At 40.0% G+C, this 23,801-nt stretch overlaps 1 protein-coding gene across 1 annotated transcript; it reads left to right on the forward strand.

Annotated features, from left to right (window-relative positions):
* Positions 1-612: 612 nt before the first annotated feature.
* On the forward strand, positions 613-20,057 carry mfsd14a2 (major facilitator superfamily domain containing 14A2). The gene is made up of 12 exons (XM_083928352.1): positions 613-800; positions 3,691-3,786; positions 8,666-8,728; positions 10,367-10,494; positions 10,623-10,737; positions 10,847-11,065; positions 12,487-12,600; positions 13,698-13,769; positions 14,554-14,666; positions 15,778-15,875; positions 16,368-16,525; positions 16,610-20,057. The coding sequence occupies exons 1-12, from the start codon at positions 717-719 to the stop codon at positions 16,820-16,822; spliced, it is 1,473 nt and encodes a 490-aa protein (XP_083784478.1). The 5' UTR covers positions 613-716; the 3' UTR covers positions 16,823-20,057.
* The last annotated feature ends 3,744 nt before the right edge of the window (positions 20,058-23,801 follow it).

Genomic DNA, 23,801 nt, shown 5'->3' on the forward strand with positions numbered 1-23,801 from the left:
TATCAAGAGAAATGAAAACAACACCTAGAGCAGACCACTAACTGAGCAGACTGATTGAGACTCACTATAAATGCCCCGGTTACACTACAAGGTTGTAGTTTACATCAAAAACGCAAAGAAGCAAAAGAATAACTGGTAGGGCTTAAAAACTTTAAAATTAGATAATATGAAAAGGAGCACAAATATGAAAACATCACATTTACAATGGTGTAGTCAGAGACAGAAAACATTTTCAGTGACTTCTAATCCTTCAGTTGCCTTGTATATTATTGGTTACATGTCTATGCCATTAATAAATAGTTTTTATTTGGGTTCGAGGAAGTAGCTGAACATAGTGTACACTTTCAGCTCTCGCCATATAAGGGATTTCCTCTTTAACACCGAACCCGCGGTGTGATGTTCACAAATCCCCATTTGAGGATCAGTAGCACCAACGTTTTTCTAAGCCAATCAGACGCGCCGTTTGGATTTGCGTGTTCATCAGGTAACCAATCGTTGAGCGGCGTTGCACTGGGAGGGCGGGTCAAACATTCAGTCCAGGAAGAAGGGTTGAAGTGAGGTGGGGATGAGAAATCATCATAGCTCACTCACTCTGCTAGCTGCCTGGAGCCGACTGCCGAGGTGTTATGAGCTTTGTAGCCCATATCAATAGATTGTTTTAGTTTTAGTAGGTGCGACGATGAGCCTCTGACACCAAGAATGGACATAAGTTAACAATGACGGGGGAGAAAAAGAAGAAAAAGCGGCTGAACCGCAGCATTCTTCTTGCAAAGAAAATTATAATAAAAGATGGAGGAAGTGTGAGTTAAATATTTATTTATCTTCGTGAAGTCAGCTCTTGCTACGGAGCTAAACTGTCTCTCAGCCACTGAACTTAGTTAGTCCCCTTTTTATTTCATTAAAACGCAGCAGTCGTGGTGACATTTGTTTGTGGCTTTCTGTCTTTGATGGTTTGCCCCGCGAATAACGTTGAACCGTTAGCTGGCTCCGCCGAGCTAACACAGCTAGCTATGAACTAGCATTGGCTAACGTCAGCGGCCTACGTTTGCCCTGGTCGTTAACACGTCAGCTCAGGTAACGCTAGCGGACTGCTGTCAACGTTAGCTGTGTTTTTATTTGTATTCCCGCAGTCATTCAGCTACCCCGAATATGACTTCATCTATCTTTTAATCCTGCTCTTCACGTTAAACGCTATGACGCGTTTGTTCTAATATTACGCGTGACATTGCATCCACTATGAGGCACAAACTGGAGCTAGGTTGACAGTAAGTTACTAGCATATGTGTGTTTCATACGGGTTATTTCTATCCTGTTGCAACGTCCGGATAATTGAATAAAAGCTTAAAGCTACGTTTTATCACGAAACTACCTTGACAATTGTTTTGAAGAGACAACATATCATTAAGACAAAGATATCCTAGTCGGCAAATTGTTTCATCAATGGGCGGAGGCAATACTTGTAAACATAGTGTTTGCTAACGTTGGATGAAACAAGCAAACACGACGTTTAGGTCAACATTGAAATGAAGCAGACATATTGACTGGTAAAGCAGCTGTGTAACGTGACTAAACCTATAACTGTAGGGTGGTTTATAAGAATACGGTGCTAATTATTGATAAGATATCAGTTTGGTGTTTTTATACTTTTTATTATTATACTTCATACATTTATACTATTTTCTCCTGGTACAATGAAAAAACCCTAAGGTGCCCTTACCTTAAAGCATCAGACTTCCTCAATAGATGAATCAAGTAAACAACTAACTATCATTTCACTGATTCTACTTATGTGGATCATTTGGATGTAGTAAGTGATGATCTTCCCAAATTAGGCTGTTGCCAAAGAGTGAGTATGGTAGGATTGTTACAAATACAGTGAGGCATCAGTGCTGGTTATGTAATCAGTTGGACAGCTGTGCCAAACATGCTGGGTATCCATACACACGCTCTAATTTATAATCATAATTAGGAGAACCAAAAACTCTCATGTCATCCTGAGGAAAGCCTGGTTTCTTTATATTTTAAACACTTGGCATGATGTGGCTGTTTTCCAATGAGGTCCTTAGTTCAGCTCCTTGTTATTGCCATACTGTACCATCCAGCCATTAAGATTTCAATTTCAACAGAGAAGCTCCGTAGTCAATAGCAAAATGGGATCTCTAAAGATGTAGCTGGCTGTCATTTCAGTGGAGAGGAAGTTGCAACATTTATATAATGAGACGGTTACAGATTCTTCCTCTTCAGTTACGCAGGTGGTGCAGGCATTAACTTACTGTGGGACAAAAAGGGTGTCGTGTCCTCTGCTGTGCCACTTGCAACCCAATCAGTCCAACTCAGAATGTAGACTGGTTTTCTGTGAGGCTTTCACCCTCTTCACGCCGGGAAATGACAAACCACACGAGCGAGTAAACTAGTAGCTAGCTATTGTCTCTGTTAAGTTGGCTCTGGCCTACTTTAGTCACCACAATTATCACACCTCGCTGTGTTTCCTGCCAAAGATCCTACTCAGCATCCATGATCACGTTTTCTTTTGACCTTACAATCCTATATAGTAAATTTTGCTGCGCTGCAGTAAAATGACTTATTCTCCAAGGAGTAGGGTATCATGAAAATTAATAGGATGTCTCTGTGTGTTTTAGCCTACTCATTAAAGTTATAGGTCTGTGTACAGTGACCAAGTAAACAATAGCACAGAATATTTGGTTGTTCTACTTGTTGATTTTAACATTACGGTTCCTAGCTGTGATATTTAAATTAAGAAACACTTACTTTAGAATAACAGTATGTGCATTCTTCAGAGTAAGGCAATATAGCCAATATTGCAGATGTTATGTAAACAACTTAACTTCATTGTCTATATATTTGTATGACTGGATTGTTAGTAACGCAGTGATCGAATGCTTTTGGATTAGTCTTGGCATGTATGCAGCTTTGTCGCTTTTTCTTCTTGGATTGGATTTTTATACTGTGCATGCACCATAACCGTTGTGTTGTAGAATAGAAAAAAGTTTCAGAATAGCTTGTAGCAAAAAAAAAAAACAGCTTTATTCAAGTGGCAGATATACAACTTTATTTTCTTTAACTTCTTTAACTTTAATACTATTTCTATTATGTTTTTATTTTCTTATCATTCTCGGGATACAAACATGTTTTCTGAGACATGTTGTGAACTTAACCTAAGGGACTTATTATTAATCATGAATTCCTTACTCAAAAAGTTCCCTTTATCTGTTTTATGTACAGCAATCACATTATTTGTGTACATATAAATCGTGTGACACACTTGCAGTGCACTGCAAGCAGATTTCAATAGTTATGTGAAGGAAATATTAATTTGTATTTCAATTAAAGGAGAGAAATAAATAAAACAGTCAGTGCAATTCTAATATGATTATTGGTTTGTCAACATTCAGCACTGTATTGGCAAAAGTCAAAACTTCCCACAGTGTGCTTACATACTAAAAGTGAGCGAAATAATATTTCACATTTTCTTACTGACTGTAACCCAACTGTGGACATTCCCACAGAATGAGACGATGCAGAATCTTTGTCTCATTAGTGGGATGCTGCTTTGTAATTGATTCCAGTTTATGGTTTGTTACCATTTTCAGGCACTTTGATGCATGTGAAATGTTTGTTGCTTCTCAGCTAATCACCTTGTTATTTGTATGTCTCTGTGTCCCCATCCAGCCTCAGGGAATCGGTGAGCCCAGTGTTTACCATGCTGTGGTGGTCATCTTCCTGGAGTTTTTTGCATGGGGTCTTCTCACCACCCCGATGCTCACGGTGAGCCTGGACATGCACTCACTCTCACACAGACACACTATTATGCAAACTGACATAACAGCAAGTAATATATTCCTACGTCTACACCTCTATTCTCTGGACACCTAGCCAAAGAGTGGCATTCCCCATTGACTGGAATCACACAAGTACTGTCAGTGTCCATCACCTATGAATGATTGAATTCTTAATCAAATGAGCGAGGAGGCCCTGTGTGACGCAGTTTTGTTTATTTGTGCGCATGTGTTTGCATATTTTTGCCAAGTGCTAATGGACTGAGAAATATGAAAAGGGCATCAAATAGTTGTATTGTATGAGTACCAGTTCTTTGTTGAAAAGGCTTATCAGGGGGTCACTGGTTTGTGTTGTCAGGTCACAGCACAGACGCCGGCCAGGCAAACCACGCCATACATTTACCTCAGTGCACTGCAGAGTTTACGTATTTGCTTCAGGCAACACGGAACAGCATTATTTAGAAGATTATCTTTCCAATTTGTAATGTGTTTTTGAATAATGTTGGCAACAGAAGATCATCAGCAAATATTTAAAAAACACAGATGATCATTTCCTCAAAAACAGATCACATCTTTAAGCGAAGTGCTAAGATGACTCATCATAATGACATGCTTTATTTCACACCAGCAGGGTTTGTGTATAAATAGTATTCCTTGTTTTTTGACTGTAGCTTTCCATTTTTCTGCCAAACTCGGTATTAATTGAATTCCTGTCCAGTTGTTTTTTTTTTAACCAACAGTTTCTCTACTAGCATGAATTAAATAGGGTTGAAACTGTTGTCTCAAACAAATGATAAGCAAACATCTGTGCACCACATGATGTGAACCAGACAGGCTTATGCAACGCATGCTTTTCAGCAGTCTCTTGTTTGAGGAGGTGGTTGTACATGTAACTGTAAAGCATTAATTACTGTGAGTTTGTTACCCTCAAGATCCCTGGGTGAAGGCAGGATTTGCATTTTGGACTAATCAGAGGGCGCCTGAAGATGAGAAGGGCTGCTTCATTGCTCCCAGTGCTGCTTCATTAGTATCCAGCAGCAACAGTCATCACTGAGCATTCCCAGTCTGTGTGTGTTGGGTAACTGACTCTAGAGGAATAGAGGAGGTTCCTAGCCGTGCCACAACCTTTCAATCTGTACCCCTAAACAATAACCACATCCTTTTATTCAGACTCAGTGAAACTCCACATGTCCTAAATTAAGGCTTCATGTTCCCACACCAGTGTCAATGACACTTGTGCTCCGTACTTGTTACACACTGAAGTTTCGGACTTTGAACTGGATACCACAGATTTTAACTCGTTCCCCTCTGCTCTCACAAAGCAAGCACACAGTGCCTGGCCTCTATATATGCCAAGACAGTGATACACAAAGTAAACTTTTTCTATATTTTCTATATCTGTATTTTTTATGTTAATCAGTATCCAAATACCAAGAACATTATATTTAAAAAATGTATTATTAATGTAGAGGGTTGTGTAGTCTTGATGGGCTGCAATGATTAAGACATTAATAGATAATCACCAACAACTTTGCCCTATTTTTATTTTTTTGCAAACAAAACATTCCATACTTTTGTCAAATAAAGTGCTTCACATCTGAGTTCTACAATATAAATGTTGAATATCTCAGTTTTCTGGATTACTTAGGGCGCTCTCACTCTTGGCCCGGTTGATCCCTCCGTCCCTGCTGACAAGACTCAGTCTGCACTGAGAATTTTATATATATATATATATATATAATATATATAAATAACGAATTATTAATACTTGATTTATTCTGAAATATTCTCATTTTTTTGTTGTTCAGCATTTGATAGAATATCCACAGTGGCTATACCACTGCTGTACTAGCATGTTTTTTTTTTTTTTAAACCAAGGCACTTGAACAACAACCTTTATTTAACAGGGAGCAAAATTAGAGAACATTTACCATTGTGTCAGAAGAGAAGATTTCAACAATGTATTCTTAGAGCTATAGGATTAAAAACTGAATAGGAAGTGTAGAGGCCACAGCTTTGAATGACTTCAGCACATATGCGCCCACAGGACATCACTAGTTTCTCACACTGCTCTGGTTTAAGCTTTGTCCATTCTTCTTCAGTCTCTTCCACAGTTCAGTAACTGTGATGGGTTTATTAGCCATTACTCTGTCGCCATGGATTTTCCAAAGATTCTCTATGGGATTTAAATCAGGACTCTGCCACTTCCTCCTCCAAATTTAACCGACTTCTTTACACACTTTGGGTTCAGTCTTACTGTTTCCCATCAGACACAAATAAGCCTTTTTATTCTTTTTGGTCTCTGCAGAGTGGGCTTTCACTCCAAATTTTCTTAAACAACAGGACACTGTGCTGAGACAGATCCTTGCCCTTATCAGCACTGAACTGGCGAGCAACTCCCGCTGCAGTGTTGAAATGATTACCTATTTCTTTGCATAATCCTGTCTTCTCGTGCGCGTGTTGTATGTGGACTGCCGGCCTTTTTGAGGGAATGAAATGAATCTGTGTCCTTGTAAAATTTCAATATTCTTGAAATCACATTCTTCCTTCTTCTGGACAAGCTGCTGTCAGAGGATTTCAGTCGCCTTAGAGCAGCTTGCCATCTTGCAAAGTAACCGGGAGAGCTCCCTGATAAATAAAGTGTGTCCAACAATTAAGTAAATTGTCACCAGGTGCCAGGTTAACACCAAAAATTTGGAGGTATCTGAAAGTGTTCTCTAATTTTGCTCACTTTTTTTTTTCTTTCACAAAATAAAGGTTTTTGTTGATGTTGATGCCTTTATTAAAACAACAAGACACTAGTATAGCAGTTGTATAGCCACAGGGGATATTCTATCAAATTCTGAACGATAAAAAAAAAAAAACGTATTTCAGAATAAATCAAATCATTTGTCCTTTAATTTTGATCTTCACTGTATGCTTAGACATGTGCATGGTTGCACAAACGAACTAGACTTCAGCCGTGAATCGTGCTTGGGCATGGAACGAATACCAAGTGTGAGTGCGCCCTAAAAGGTCTGTTCATTTGTTGTTGTTTGGCTCTTGTACATGTAGGATGTGACAGTTGGTCTTTGTGGTATTTGTCTTGCCTCTCCTCCATTGTGTGTAATTGGACGGCCGGGTAAAAAGTGACAGTGACGAGCATTTTTAAAGTTTGATAACAGAGCAGTTTCTCAGCAAAACAGTTTATCTAAAAAACCCCAAGTGAAAGTCACTGTCAGTTATTGTTGCATACCACAATACATTTTACAGAGAGATGGGATTACTTCTCTCCACGATAGTACTTTGTTTATGGCCAGGTTCTTTTATCAAGACTGAGTGAGCTGTCTAGTCTCTGTGGCTACACTGTCTGACTGTTTCACAATCCTATTCCCTAAAAGATTGAATGATCACCCTCAACAAAGCAGAGGGAAGCAAATGTTTTGCAACAGGTAGAAGTACTAATTTGTGTTTATCGCATGACTGGACTTAATCTGTAACCATGACAAAACTGGAGAATATTTAGATCACTTGACTGCGCAAACAATGGAGAGTCTGAGTTTATCTTTCAGGTGTAAATAAAACAACTCCAACTTTACAGGAAAACCTTTCCTGATGAATTTCAGTTGTGATGTGTTACAGCTGAATGTGGAGGACTCGGGTCGTCCCTGAGCACAAAACATGTTCTGGGCAACTCCTGTCAGAGTACTGTGCTGGAAGTGTATTTTAAATCCAATCGTGGGTTGTCTGTTGCCTTTAAGACCAAAGTGTGTAAATGTTAGCGCTTTAGCTCTCACATGAGGAATGACAACCAGGGTTATCGGCCGAGTGGTCCTGAGCTCTTCACTCTGTGTCAGAAAGTCATGTTGTTTAAATGCCTGAACGTCCAGGCAGCAGATTATTTACAGGTGTCGGAGTAACTTTAGACCAGCATAGGTATAGTGCTGGTATTGTGCTGTGCTTGGGTGTGAATGGAACTCGCTTTGGATAAAAGCAGCAGCTAAATTAAATGTAATGTATAATTCAGGTATACTCAAAATTCAAAGATACTTTTAGTTGGATATCCTTTAAATCTGTGGGGGCTGAAATTTGGAAAGCTCACAAGTTTGGAATCTATTATAGTTTTAAAAAACATTTAAGATTTAATGAAATTGAAAGAGGAAAGAAAGTATTTAATTAAATATGTACCATTTGTGTAATGTGTAGTAGTGTAATTTACAAGTTTCATCGATATTTCGATTCTATGGCCGATACGATATTTGCAGATTTCACAAAGTCTGCAATAATACGACTTATATTTCATTCTGGAGCCTGCGATTGATATGAGAAGATAACATTTGCCCAATAAACACAATCAGTCACATTTATATCACACAAGGCAACGAAAACGTGATTTGAAAATATTTCTGAGGAAGGTTTTTCAGACTTTTAAATCAAAATCATTAAGATGCTGATATGTATCGATATTTTGTCTTTGCACCAATGATATTGGATTGTTGATCATTAAATCTATATATTATTCCAGATTAATGTATCAACATGTGGGTCAAATACCTGTGTAAGGTCTCAGAAAATGCATAAAAGCTCAGATATTTATGTTTAAAGCAGTGTACAATGTCCAGAATTTGTTTTAGTTTAGTTTTTTTTGCCTTATGGTGAAAATGCGACATCTAGTTTTCAGACATAGCCCTAAATTATTGAATTAATGGTTTATTTAATTCATTTAAACCGCCTTCATTTGGTAGATTTTCCGTCCAGTGGCGTCACACTTGTTTTGCTCCGGAGTTGTAGTTGAACTCTGAAAAGTACATAAAGCTCTGTAGGTCATTGTTTGAAATGTTTTTCAGACTATGTGGTTTCATGTGGAGTTATCTGTGTTTGTTCTACAGGTATTACACCAGACATTCCCCCAACACACATTCCTGATGAATGGGCTTATCCATGGTGTCAAGGTAAGACATCAGTACACAAATGTAATATTCTGTCTCTCGTGACAGCAATATAATGATGACATACACAAATTGACAAAAGCACTTCCCGTCTACATGTCAGCTAATTTTTTACTCATTTTTCGATTGACAGTATCTCAATCGCAAGCAACATCTTTGTGTTTTCTAACGTTTATTGACTTTAACTGAATGGACGAGCCAACATTTGTATTCATTGTTTATCCTAACCCTTCACAAGAAACTGATAACTATAACGTCAGATTTTGCATTTTTACTTGTACTGCCGGATTTTGTGTATTATTGAAATATTAAATATATTTATTTTCCTGCTCACATAAAACCATACATTAAGGCATGCCGGCTGCTGTATACTCTTGGTGTTAGTACTAAAGCTGCTGTTGATGAACATTCTTCTTCTTCAGCAAGTTTGTCTGGCGTTTATTTGCCCTTGGAAGATTTGCTGAGCGTGTGTGCTCTTGTTTCAACGACGCCCTGCTAGACACCAATGCAGTTTCATGTTAACACCTGCAAGCTGTCCAGTAACCCTAGCAGGTTCCCAGCTGGCCACAGAATAGTAGCCTATTTAGGGTGAATTTCCTCATCAATTGCTGGTCTTTATTCAGGGAAAGGAATGTGCGTCTAAGAAAAGTTTGAGAGGACATGTTTGTAATGTTGTAATGTTGAGAAAAAACATTGTCATGCTCTGAGCAAGAAATATTTATTCTGCAAACAAGCTGCAGATAAATCTATTAAACTGGGCTCAGACTACAGGAGTTTTAAAATACTAACTGATTTTTAAAATTAGGTTGCACCACACACACACAAGGAGACTCTCAAACATGCACACACTAGAGGATATTGATTAAAATGATCTTACCACAGGGATCAATGCACCGCCTCACGTGATCCCTGCCACGCAATCTCACAGGGAAGCAGATGCAAACAACATGGAGACTGACGAGGGGCAAAATATTGCTAGTGTTCTTTACTGACAAAAGAAAAGCAGAAGACTAAACAAGTCTGGACAAAAGAATGGTTGGGGAGATGCCGTTAATATTGGTCAACAGCAGTATGCCAGCCATTAGCCACAAGGGTTATGATGGTTAGTGTTGCTCAGCTGCTCCGGTAATCTCTCATTGGTTATTGTGAAAGTACCAACAAAATCATCCAGATTTCATCATGTTTGAAATTATTATCGTGACCCTGATGAGGCTGTGAATTGTTTGGGAGGTTTAAGATAGGATCTGTAAACCGCTCACATTACCGATCAAGATCCAGGGCCAGATTTCTCTCCCAATCGTGCCTCTGTGGTAGTTCACACTACAGGAGGTGTCTCCAGGACCACATTTTGCCATGATGACACAAACAGACTCAAAAAAGCTGTCGCAGCTGGTAATAATTGTAGAAAATGTTGGATGCTTTAATGCTTTAATGTCATAATGTGGGACAAACTAAAGCTAAAATTGAGTTTTAGCTGTGTGACTCAAACCTGCAGGTTTCAAGGCTGGTTGTGTTCATAGAATTTGCAAGTCCCTGTGAATCTGTGTGGTAGTTTCACTCAAGTTATCCATTTACAGCAGTTTTCTGATGCATCCGCCTCTGTCCTTTGTTCTCCTCCACCTCTGTCTCCGCCCTCTCCAGGGCCTATTATCATTTCTGAGTGCTCCGCTTATTGGAGCATTGTCCGACGTATGGGGACGCAAATCCTTCTTGCTGCTAACGGTCTTCTTCACATGTGCACCCATTCCACTGATGAAGATCAGCCCATGGTGAGTGCAAAACACAGACTATCTCGTCCTGTGTTAGCTGAAACACCTTTCAATAAAATGCAGTCTTAACACAACAGAATAAACTACAGATTAAATTTGTATAAACAAATAAACTTTTCTGCTCTCAGGTGGTACTTTGCAGTCATCTCCATGTCTGGCGTCTTTGCCGTCACTTTCTCTGTGATCTTTGCCTATGTTGCGGATATCACGCAGGAGCATGAGAGGAGCACAGCATATGGTTTGGTAAGGAGATGGTTGACCAAAACAATCTCCTGTTAATAAAATAACTGCATGAAAGAAAAGGTCAGTCTCTTCAAGTTTTGCTCACTCTCAGCTCTGATTTTCCCTCCAGGTATCAGCTACCTTTGCAGCCAGCCTGGTTACCAGCCCGGCCATCGGAGCCTACCTGTCTGTGGCCTACGGTGACACCTTGGTGGTGATCCTGGCCACAGCCATTGCTCTGCTTGACATCTGCTTCATCCTGGTGGCCGTACCAGAGTCGCTGCCAGAGAAGATGAGGCCAGCATCATGGGGAGCACCCATCTCCTGGGAACAGGCAGACCCCTTTGCCGTGAGTAACAACATAAAACTTGTTAATTTTCAATCAGTTGTGACCCAGCACCCCAACACAGCAGTTGATTACAGTGTGTTTTATCAGTTATTAGTATTTCATTGGAACTAAAATGATGTTTGGCTAGTTAATGATTTATTGTTAAGCTATTGAGTGGAAGCTTTTCTTTACAGTAATGTTTTTCGTTATAGAGAAGAGCGTCATGCTGGGAACACACTTGATAGTGCTGCAAATTACATGCAAGGCACATCGCCCACAAATAAATTCTTTCAATCGCATAAAAATTTGAACATAATTCTTTCTTTCATCGTTAATTCCTGCATAGCAATGCAATGATGCACAGCCAGATTCCTTTATTCGTACGCATCTCGATGTCACGCTGCGGTGGCCTATTGTGTAACTGGTGATCAGACTTTACAGTTTGTGATGAGACGGTGTGGGAATCCCATACAGTAAACCTCTGTGCCAATGTTGCTGCCACAAGAGAGTTTTAAAAAACAAAACACTTAACTGCCCAGGAGTTTGTGTAACAGCTGACTGTTTCCTGCAACAAACTCCAACACAAATGTGACATGATGCTGCCTTCAAGAGTGGTGGGAAATACCAACATCATAAAAACATCCTGATAGAAAACAATAATTGTGAAATATGAAGTCTAATTGTGCTACATTGTACACAAGTAGATTACCCTCCCATCCAATCCCAGCAAGAGTCTATCACAGCTGTCAATCATGATGCTTTCCCACATTTTTATAGCACCAAACACATTTTTTCAGTATTTCATAGAACATGTGCAGACGCCAATATAAGTGTGCGAAGGAATTGACTTTTTTTCTTCATCATTTGTGCGTTCACAGCAGGAAGGTGAACACTTGCACTAAAACAGATTATGTTCTCTGGAATCATTCTTTTTGTTCTTACTGCCCATTAAAATATCCTTTTATAATCTGCTTCCAATGTAAGTGACAAGGCAGAAAACCCACAGCCCGTGTCCTGTGCAAATATATATTTCACAGTATATCTCAAGAATTATAGTCAGCAGTCCGAGTGTGACAAATCACGTTAGTATCTTCCAAAGTTACTTTTTGTTGGTGTGACTCAGAAGGTAGAATGAGTATTCCTTTAATCTCATGGTGTATGAATATATGTGTGTGAATGAGAGACAGTTTGTAAATCCCTTTGTCCGGTAAGGTAGCAAGGTTATAGGTTATATTAATGCAGCCCATCTACCATTTACAGTCCCGCCACCGCAGTGCAGCACAGAAACAAAACAAGGGTATTTTAACACAATGTCTTATTTAGGATTATTAGGGGACGATAGTAAGTCAGTATGTCACAAATGTGACTGCCATTGCTCATGTTTCAAATCTAACACTGTATCTATGAACAAGTTCAACTCTTCTTGCTGTTTTCTTGGCCAGTCTCTGCGTAAGGTGGGCCAGGACTCCACGGTGCTCCTCATCTGCATCACAGTGTTTCTCTCCTACCTCCCCGAGGCCGGCCAGTACTCCAGCTTCTTCCTCTATCTAAGACAGGTAACGCTCTACTTTCTTGATTACACATTTTCAAAAAATATGTTATCCAGACAAACATTGTTTACGCAGCAGCAGGTACACTTCCTACCACCTCCAAATGTGACATTGATTTGTTATTGAAGGATTCAACCGTAAACTGTATTCACAGTCAACATCATCAGCCCTTTTCTATGTGGTACAATACAGAAGCACAAGCGTTGTGGTGATATTCAGAATCTAAGACACTGCTTTTTTAGGTGAAGTGGTGGTTTGTTAAGGGCAATGCAGTTTGGTATAAATTTGTGCATGTTGTATATGCAGCATCACACTTAAGCTGTTTGTTTTGCTAATTAATAAAAGGCTGAAATTGCTACTGGCTCGGGGAATAATCTCAGAATAACAGGGAATTCTGACAAACACACACTTTTGCCTTTAAGATTGGATCAGGCAGGTTTGCTGAACATCCTGTTTCAGTGTGTGTGTGTGTGTATAAGTAGAGCAAACTCATTCGGTGTCTCAGCGAAATGCTAACACAGGGAAACTAATAAGCACAAGAAACCAGAAAGGGACAGCTTCCAGTCCATACTCTACAGTACTGTAGCATCTGGAAGCAGTCGTCAGTTTGGGGATAAACTGACGAGATGTGATCTCCTTTTACAAGCGGCTTACAGTTAGGATTGTTTAGTTTATGTCAACAGTGTCAGACGAACCAGTCGGGCAAGTCTGACACACACAGTTTCTTAAAAAAGACAGCAAAGAGGATCTGAAGCTAGCATTACTCTACACTTTCCTGTCCCCTTTGTGCCGAAGTTGTTTTATCATATATCTCTCCAAATTCATTGTCAGAAATGATACACACCTTGGACCAGCTGCCCTACTCCTGAGGCTGCATGTATCGAAAGAGATAAAGGGCAGCATATTTGACCTAAATACAAGAGGATGAAAAAGAGGAGCACCTTTTTCTTTGTTCCACGATGCAGTAGTAAACAGCATGTGTTTACAAAAGGCCACAAACAAACCCCCTTCTCCCTTTTGTATTGAAAAATGGGTGAAGGCCAGACTCTGACTGTGCTTGTCTTGTCCTAACTTGTGTTATCTGAATGCTCTGTTGCCCTCAGGTCATAGGCTTCACATCAGAGACGGTGGCTGCCTTCATTGCTGTTGTGGGGATCCTCTCAATACTAGCCCAGGTAATAAACTTTTGCTGTAAAATAAATAACATTGAGCTGTCCTCTCCTCGTTTTTGGTATTTTAGAATTGTTACTTGTAATCGTTTTGTCTAGTCATAAGTCAAGTCATATTGTATATTACAAATTTGCATCACTTTTTTTTAACAACCTGTAGGCCCACAGCATACCGACTTGCAAAAAATAAACTTTAACAGGGAAAAAAAGAAAGAAACTGCAGGAAGTGCAACAGGACAGACGGGTGGGATAGATGCGTGTACAGAGCAGAGGTTTGATTCTCTGCCCGATCTGTTCGAGCCGGGCTGTAATCTCTTTAAATCTAACTGGCCTTGAGTCGGGTCAGGTTGTCACACATGTCCCTGTTCAACTGACATGCATGGATAAAAAATCAGTGAGAATTCAGGTTTCTAATCGGGCTCAGCCCCAGAACAGCCGCCTGGGTTCAGGCTTGGGTCAGAGTTTTCTATTTGGGTTCTTGTCAGGTCCTGCCTGAGTTTCTGGGCACGATCATAGCTCTAGTACAGAGTAGACAGAAATAACAATAGAAAAGCAACACTTTTTTTCAGTGCATAGAGCTAGTGTACAATTTAAAAAATATACGATTTATATATAGAAATAATTTTACATATTGTTGCAGATGATTTTAATGTCCGTAGATTAATCATGTCAGCTGTATGCAAGAGTCAAAATTCAAGAGTGATTTGAAAATTATTCAAACTATTTGCTGCATTGCTTAATATAATGCCTCCTTTAGAGCTGTATGCATCTGTGTGCTGTGTTTCTGCAGACTGTGGTTTTGGGGATCCTGATGCGTTCTATAGGGAATAAGAACACAATCCTGCTCGGCCTCGGCTTCCAGATCCTCCAGCTGGCGTGGTACGGCTTCGGCTCACAGCCTTGGTCAGTAACTTCTCACACACACCTTTCCAAAACAGAGGACAGAGGCGGCACACACTAGGAACCAGAGACAAATTCGATTTTTGATGCCACAAAGCAACGTTTTTGACCTTCCATGCCTCCATCTGCATTACTTGTATCCATGGAGCTCAGTTTCAAAAGTGTGGGCAAGTTAATGGTAGCTCATTCAACCCCTGCAAATATTTAATTTGTGCATCGCAAGTAAAGAGTATTTCTATTTATCTATTTAAGAACGACAAAATACTTTGAGAACTGTCTGTGGATGTCAAATCTGCTGAAAATGTGTTAATATGCTTTCAGTGTTGAGTGCTCTCAAATAATATTCTGAGAACCTGAAGCCTGATCCGATCAGAATCACTCAAATCTAAATGTTACCAAATCCTGTGTGTTTTTATAGGCTCAATCCCTCAATGAATAATTCAGGCACTATTTTTTTGCATTATAATTTCTATTATTTTCCACTGTTGTTGTAATGCCCTGACGACCCACCAGAGGGGAGCAGAGCCTTAATCAAAAGTATTGTGACCACCTACACGGTGACACTGTTATCTGATAAGTGAGACTCTTTAAAAGCATCAATATAGTGTTTTAACTCAAAAAGATTTTGTTTGACTACTGTAAAATTATTTTCTAACGTGTGCACAGGCAATTTACTGTCTTGGAATTCACAGTTTGAGATTCAGTCCCTTTCAAAACAGCAAAAAAAAAATTGTTTTTTGTGTTTTCAATCACTTGACACCTGTAAATGTAAAGAAAAGGTGCTTTTACTTAACAGCCCCCACCCAAACTAACAGGTCACACGATCAGTTTCACTTCATAACAACCCATCAGTTCCTCTTGATGGGGCCTGGAGGGGAATATCTATTGATCCTGAAAGAAAACAATCACAACATGTCTTAACCCTGGAAATTAAGTTAAATAAAGGTCAAGGTGTTCCAGGTTAGAAACACAAACAGTATCTATTACTTCTAGTCTGTCTCTCTGCCTTAGTTTATAGCTGCAGTTTGGTTGCAGAAGCAAATGTTTCACAATTTATGAAAGGTTAAATAAAGTTTTGTTTGTATCCTTAACACGCGTGTGTTGTTGGTTGTAGGATGATATGGGCTGCCGGAGCGGTTGCAGCCATGTCCAGCATCACTTTCCCTGCCATCAGCGCTATCGTGTCCCGTAATGCAGACCCCGACCAACAAGGTAAGTTACTTTACTGTTAACATCTCACACCCTCTTTTGCACCAGTCTTTGTCTTGTGTATTTTGTTGGAACACAAACTGCTATATTTGAATACAAACTTTATGCACAAATAAATTCAGTCTAAGATTAGCTAAATTAAATTAAATTATTATTTAAACTATTGAATATATAATCACAGTATACGTGAACAAAAATAAGAATTTGATGCATTCATTGCTAAATTTAGGGGCTTTTTTTTACAGTGTCTGTTTTAGGTGCAAGACACATTTGTCAGTACATAAAAAAGTATTGAATTTCAGTCCTCTGCCTTTCATTTGTTGACATAGAGTGCATCTGCTCAAGCATTGCGCACTAATATACTAGAAAGAGGAGGGATAAACGCAAGTACACATCGGTAAATTGTTATCTACTGTAGTCATAGTTTAGGTCAGAGGTTCTCGATCTTTTTTCATCCAAACCCTTTACGTTCTGTTTATCTCTGTGTGCCTCTAGGCGTTGTCCAGGGGATGATTACTGGAATCCGGGGTCTCTGTAACGGTTTGGGCCCTGCTCTCTACGGTTTTGTCTTCTACTTGTTCCACGTGGAGCTGACTGACACAGATGGCTCCGAGAAAGGGGTAAAACCCAACATGGCCAACCCCACCGATGAGGTAGTTACATGATACCGTTACAAAATCCAAATCATATGTTGTATATATGGTAGCTGTACTTAAACAGAATATTTCTCGCTCTAGAGTGCCATCATCCCTGGTCCTCCCTTCCTGTTTGGTGCATGCTCAGTGCTACTGTCTCTGCTGGTGGCCCTGTTTATCCCTGAGCACACGGGGCCTGGCATGAGGCCCGGAGCCTATAAGAAGCACAGCAACGGGGCGCAGAGTCACTCCCACAGCCCTCAGGGCAGCGGAGCCGAGGGCAAGGAGCCGCTGCTGGACGACAGCAGTGTATAACCACAGCTAAGGGGGGCAGACAGCGCTCCGACCCAACACCCCCGCAGACATGGACACACACACACACACACACACACACACACACACACACACACACACACACACACACACACACACACATCTCAGGCACATGTCGGACTCAAGTGCCATAAAGAGGTGTTTGTGTCAACAGCACAAACGTGGACACTCATTCCTTAGCAGCCCTTTCTCTCTCTTTTTTTTTAAAAAAGCAGGGTATTGTGAGGACTTTCTGAAGACACTGTACAAAGAGAGTGTGTTGAGTATTTTTTGGGCTGCAGTGGAAAGGTGTGTGTGACTTGGCTGAGCCGGACTCTATTCCTTGGTTTCCATAAAGCATTAACAGAGTGGAGCATACAACAGCTGGTGCAAAGCAGAACCAAGTGATTTGGTTTAGAGTTCGAGTGGGGTAGGTCTCAAATGTTACTAAATCCCTGTGTGATTCTTCATATTCCTCTGTAGCCAGAGAAGTGGCAACTTTGTCTGTTTGTCCAATGAAAGTGTGACAAACAGTTAGTTGACCACTTGTCTAATGGTCCTTCACAAGCTAACTTCTGTTCTGATTCGTGTCGTTGCAAACACGGTTAAAGCATCCGAGAAGGGAACACAGTTCTTCCTCTGAATGCACAGCAGCAACTGTACACAAACCATTGTGGGGAGAGGCGCTGCCTAATCAAGGTCAGGATGGGTCGAACCAGTTCAGTTATAAAAAGCTTTGTGAGACCACACTTTGTTTAAACATCACACTTCTTACAGAGAAGTGTGTGTGAGAGAGACCACTTTATTAGCTGAAACTGTTTTTCAATGTTTACTTGCCATTCTCTAGATTAGTAGTACAGTTTTGGTTGTATATTTTTCTGTTAAAACTGAAGGCTAGTTGTGCTTAAAGTTTTTATTCAAGAAACAAATGTTGCCTCGAAGTGACTTAATATATATATATATATAGATATATATATATTATTTACGTAACCTGTATGAAGACTGAGGTCTGAGAAGGCTCTGTAATCTTAGGCTATCGCTCCCATCGGAGCCATTACACACTTTTTATTCCTTTTTTTTCCCCCCTGACATTTATCACCATCAGGGCTAACGCTTACAGAACCATGGTTTTATTTTAAAAGCCTCTGGACCATTTGGAGTTAGAGCGTTTCTATCAGCATGTCAGTGTCGGCACTGTCTTTTGAACTAATATCATTTGGTTACACAAAATATCACTATTGCTGCTGCAGTAGATAGTTCAAAGGTTAAGTGTGATGTAATGTGGTGGAAAAAAAATCTGCATTGGAAATACCTCAATGAAACGCTTCTACAGAAACTTTGACATCTAAGCTTCCATACAAACTTTAATTGACAGGCCCTGCACATTTCCCAAACAATAACTAACAGGTAGAGAGGTTAGATGTGAAGCACCTTAAAGAACAGGCTTCTAGCTCACAGTCTCTCATTTCTTAGGCTTAAGATCCTCCACAACAGGGAGCCATTTGTTCATTGTCAGACCTGTTCTGTAAATGCCAACCTGCACCACCTACTGAATATGACTAAAAGGATGTTGCAACTGGTCGTGTAGATGAAAAGATGTCTGCCGCCCCCTACAGGCAAGGAAAGTAACAGCCGCTCCATTTTTTTAGCTGATAATACAGCTGCAGGTTTTTCTTTTTAAAAGGTGATGTGTGTTTTTAAGGTTTTACAGTGTCACTCACGGTTCAAGATTCAATTTATTCATTCATAAAAATAACAATGCTTGCATCCTCAATTACCAATGCCAATTACCGAAATATAGAATTGGATAAAAACAACACAAAGCCACATTAAATAAAAAAACAAATAGGATTAGAACTACAGTTTTCATCCTCTCTTCCACTCCAGTGGAAATTAAATCTTCAGATAGAAATGTACAAAGTGACCAGGAAGACAGAGGTTACACGATGACATTTAGAGCATTGTGAAAGTCCCAGGATTCATTGGCAAATATGGTTTAGTTCAGTTTGGCAAACGGACCCTCTCTTTATTTTGGATTCTTTCGAGCTTAATGTTTGGATAAAGTGACAGGCCTGGTGTCAACCTTTCAGTCACACTCACAAAATCAGTCTAAATTGCTGCCGTTAGCTTTGTTGCCAATAGATGGCGCAGGTTGAACATGAACTGCAGGTCTGGAACTGCTTGGTGCTTCGCATCAGTGACACTGTGTTCCCTTTGTTCACATACTGTTAGCAACAGGTCGGTTATCCTAATGGTCATTTTCAAACAATTGGTAAATGCCTAAAGTGCGTTTAAATCGCCAAATCACAACCTGATTTGAATTATATGCTAACAGTGGGTTTCATGCTGTTTAACATCTTTCTGAAGAGAAATGTACGTTATATTTTGTGCCAAATATTTTTTGTTTTCTTTTTCATACTGTGTGTGTGTGTACGTGTGTTTGCGCACTTGAGTGATTTGGATTGTTTTCTTTGTTTTTCTCTTGTCTTAATTTCTTTGGCTGCAGATTTAAGTTTTAATGCTATTTTTTTTTTTTATATATATATATATAGTTTTTTTAAAACTTCATCCATTCATTTTTTTTTTTAGGAATCTTCTCAACATTGTGGCTAGATGGTAAACTATCGAATGGCCGTCCATCTATTTTTCGGTCTCGGATCTTAATTTAACAACAATCATTTCACAGCGGTTGGTTACATTTGATCATTTTTCTCAGATTTATCGGTAACAAAAGTCACAGAATGTTCCAAGCAAAGCTGTACATGTTGACCACACTATACCCCCAACGTTTTGACTTGACCTGTCAGAGTTTTTATTATTTCAGAGAGGGCGTTACTAGACAGGAGGACATTGTTGTGGATGTAATCCCTGAATATCATGCTGTTTTAAAAATGTATCATTTAATGGACCAACACATTGGAAAACCCATAAATTCAGATCCTACTTATTGGTAAGATTCTGCACCAGCCCCATGTGCACTCGTACAGCTTTCAAGCAGACGACTGTAAATGTACAAAAAAATCATCTTTACGTACAGCAAATGTATATATTTATTGCTCAAGGAGACAGCCACCTCTTGGTCTAGTTGGTTGTATGGTGCAATTATTATTATTATTATATTTCTCAAGACTTACCTGCTAGCCACTCCTGTTTTTAGTACGATGTGGTTTGTGGCCTGAAACCCCTCTCTGTGTGCCTAAAATTAGCCAAGAAATGAGTATGGCAACATAAGTAAATGGTGGTTATTATGTAAATATGGGAAACTAATGACAAACTATTTATTAAAGGTTTATTGTACAATGAAATGTGTGAGTTTGCATCTGTGGGGTTTGGGGTGTTTAGACTGTTTAGTTTCATCTTCATGCCAAAGCTGTCTCTGTCTTTGTGTCTTTCTTTCTCTCTCCTTTTCTTCCTCCCCAACCGGTGCAGACAGATGGCCGTCCTCCACAGAGCTGGGTCTGTCCCGCGTTCCTGCCTGTTATAGGGAAGGTTTTCGTTGCCACCGTACTCTACCGGGGAATTGTTGGGTCTATGTAAATCATAAAGAAGTCATAGAGTGTGGTCTATACCTACTCTGTAAACTGTCCTGAGATAGCTTTTGTGACGATTTAGTACTATGAATAAAATTGAATTGAATTGAAAGCCAAGTCAGTGATCAGGGTGTGTCTCTGCAAGTAATCACCTAATAATTCTTATTTTTATAACGGGATCCTGAATTGAGTGGCTGCTTAATCCCATTAGAGCATGTTACAAACAGTTGGTCTCCATTCAGCTTTTACTTATTGTTCATAATACCAGACTTCTTGTTTAATGCTCTTTTTGTTGCTTATTTGTTTAGTAATCCTGCCCTTCACAGTTCTGTTGCAACGCTAATTCTTTCCTCCACCTCCATACTGTATATACTCAACTGTTATGAATGCACAGACCTAAGCTTATTTACTTTCTGTGGTCGGACCCTTTTCTGTATGAAAGCCACATGGAGGCAGCAGTATACTCTGGCAAAAACCCTTAACACCCTGAGCAAGTGTGTACTAGAGCTGGGCCATTTGATTCAATATTAAGTCATTTCAGTGCTGAATACTGTAACTGTTATTATAAAAAGTAGCTACTGTAATATGTAGATGAGATGCATGTGGTGGGATTTATGAACTGAATGCATCAGTGATTGTTTACCTAATATATTTTAATATTTAGTACATTAGGCTTTTCATTTTGTCGATCTGGCGAGAGCGTGCATGTGCCCAAAATGTGATCTAACATGAGAAGGATCCTTTTTTTGGGGGGGGGGATCATATTGATACAAGTATCAATATTTAGGCTGGTGTGTACCATATGACACTGACCACAAATACGCACCATGATCCTTTTATATCAAGGCTGGAGTAGACTTGTGCATGGTTCATACAGGTCCTAAAATCCCTGATAACTTTTTTTTTTATAAACAAACATAACTAGACAATGATCATTAGAAGTTTACTAGTAGTTGGTCAGTACTAGTGTCTGTGTGTGTCTACTGCAGTTGCTTCATGGTTTTTATGTGAAAGCACGCTAATTCTCATTACAAAAATTCTGAATTTGAGGGAAATGGGCCTGGAAAGTCCTTGAATTTAATGTTTTAGAACGTGTGGGAACCCTGCTAGTTGTATTTATTAACTCCTCCAACTGTTGAAAATGTTGCTTTATTTAGAAACTGTTACCTGTGGATTGAAAAGCCGAAGCCAAATCAATTGAGTGTGAAATGATTGAGACATTTTTTATTCTAATACATTCATCAAGGGTTCATTTCACTCATTTATATGTTATGTGTGCTTCTGCTAAGTTCACCCTGGGACTGTTACACCGGGTCTCTGGTTTCATACATAAATCTGCAGCGTAAAATGAATTTTAAAGGAGGGTGAATTGCGACTGTGTGACATTGAGACGATTTTTGTGTGTTTTTCTATCATTTGCAGGAGGAGGAGAGCTTCGCAAAATACAGTCTCTGTGAATCTGAACACATTACTTCCCCGCCGTTACACTTTTCACATGTGCTAACATGATCCTACATGGGATTAATGGTGCTTTCACATCACTTTCACTCTTGCTTTTGAGGGATTAGTCCACCTAGACAAACAATGAAGACTTGTCAGCCACTAAAGAGACATATCCCTCTACATTTACAGAATAATCTCTGCATGTCTGAGCCGACAGCCTCGCTGGTGTGTTTGTATGCTAACTACTGTATAAGGATGGAAACAGCTAGCCTGTCCAAAAGTAACAAAAGACACCTAAAGCTCTAAAGCCCACTATATCACTTAGTATTTCTTGTCTGTTTAATATGGACCAAAAAACAAAGAGTAAAACCAACAGACTGTGGTGTTGTGGAAAGGTTATGGCGTCATGTTTACCGTACAAACATGCTGGGATGTGATGATGTAGGCAAAGTGTCCAAGTGGAGCAACAGGTGTCGTGTGGTCTAAACCCGGGATTGAAGAGATAATAGCCTAATAAGACTCTTAACTGTTATCCATGTCCATTGTTTCATCAGAAGCCCTGTGACAGAACTGGTCTTGGAGATGGATTTAGTTACAACGGACTCATCAGCACAATGGGGTCTCTTATTGAGCATTCATAACTGTCAAATACTGTGGCATGTGGCTTTAAGAAATCCAGTAGAGTGTGAGAAAGACCACCACCTTGCTACTGGTTGATTTTTAACTTGCGTGTAAAGGCTTGCAGACACTTTGACGTAAAACTTTTTGTCATGTTGAACACTCATGGCTATAAAAGAAAGGGGAAGGGAGGAGGGATGCTTTAATTTTTGGCCCCAGTTCTTGTAACTACACAACACATCAACAAATGGCAGGTTCCAGCTCTCGGGATTAAAAGCTCTCTGGCAGGGAAAATATCGGGCATGTTTTAACAAGAACAACTTCACTGAGCGCTCTAGAGAAGGTATAGCTGCTCAGATCGTTTCCAAGAAGGCGTAAGTGGGAGTACAAGAGCCCCTCCAGTGCTTCCCCCCGTCGTTTATTTGTGCTTGTGTCCGGGGATGAAAAGGGGCCATGTGACTATTTTGGGGGAGCTGCTGGAATGTATTGTGATGCAGAGTCGCTGTCATAGCACATTTACTTTCCAGGCTTCAATTAGGTGCATGAGAGTGGAAGAGTGCTTTGAAAACCGGCCTCCTGGACTTGGCTACAGGCCATACACAGTCCACAGCACCGTCACTATAAATGTGAGTGTCCATTAACCTCAGAGAGGCAGAGCATCCATCAAGCTCTTCCTCAAAACGCATTGTCTTTTGCGAGCACTGTAAATGTCAGCAGGAAGAAATATTTCTTTAGAGCCGTACACCTCAGACGTACAGGGGGCCCAGCGGTGGATGTCCCTCTCGGCCCTGACACACGGCAGCATCATTTCCTGTGGAGCAGAAATGTAGCGTTCTGGCGTCTAGGAAGAGCTCAGGGATGAATCATGTCTGAACCTCATTGTTCTTCCAGTCAAACAGGTCTGTGTGAACCTGGGTTTGTCACTAACCTCTGCCACAATGCCTGCTTTCCCATGTTCTATATGCAGACTGCCGATGTTTCCTCATGTGACTTCCTCGCACATGTAGCTGATGATTAACTCGGGGATAGGTGTGGGCCTCTAGGCACTGGCTGTTTCACAACATCTCTGGATACTGTTTCCTCCAAGGCCATGCTTTAAAAAGCATTATCTATTCTAAACTCCTTGTATATACCTCTCAGATATCTCCCCCCCACCTCTTATAGATACTGTAGACTGACAAAAACAACCCAAGTATGTCACAGTACGTTTATAAGAACAGTGAGTCAGCCTTATCACTCCGAACCCTGACCCTGTTATTTTTGCTGTCACGTTTAAACTGGGTGCAACCTACATACCTATATGCTGGAATAAGGTAGAGTGTGGTTGTTATTAATGCGGCTGCACTCAGCTGACACCTAAAGACCAGCAGAAAGTGCCGCTTCAGGCTTTA

The sequence above is a fragment of the Echiichthys vipera genome, assembly GCF_963691815.1.
Source record: "Echiichthys vipera genome assembly, chromosome: 15".
In the NCBI taxonomy this organism is placed as follows: Eukaryota; Metazoa; Chordata; class Actinopteri; order Perciformes; family Trachinidae; genus Echiichthys; species Echiichthys vipera.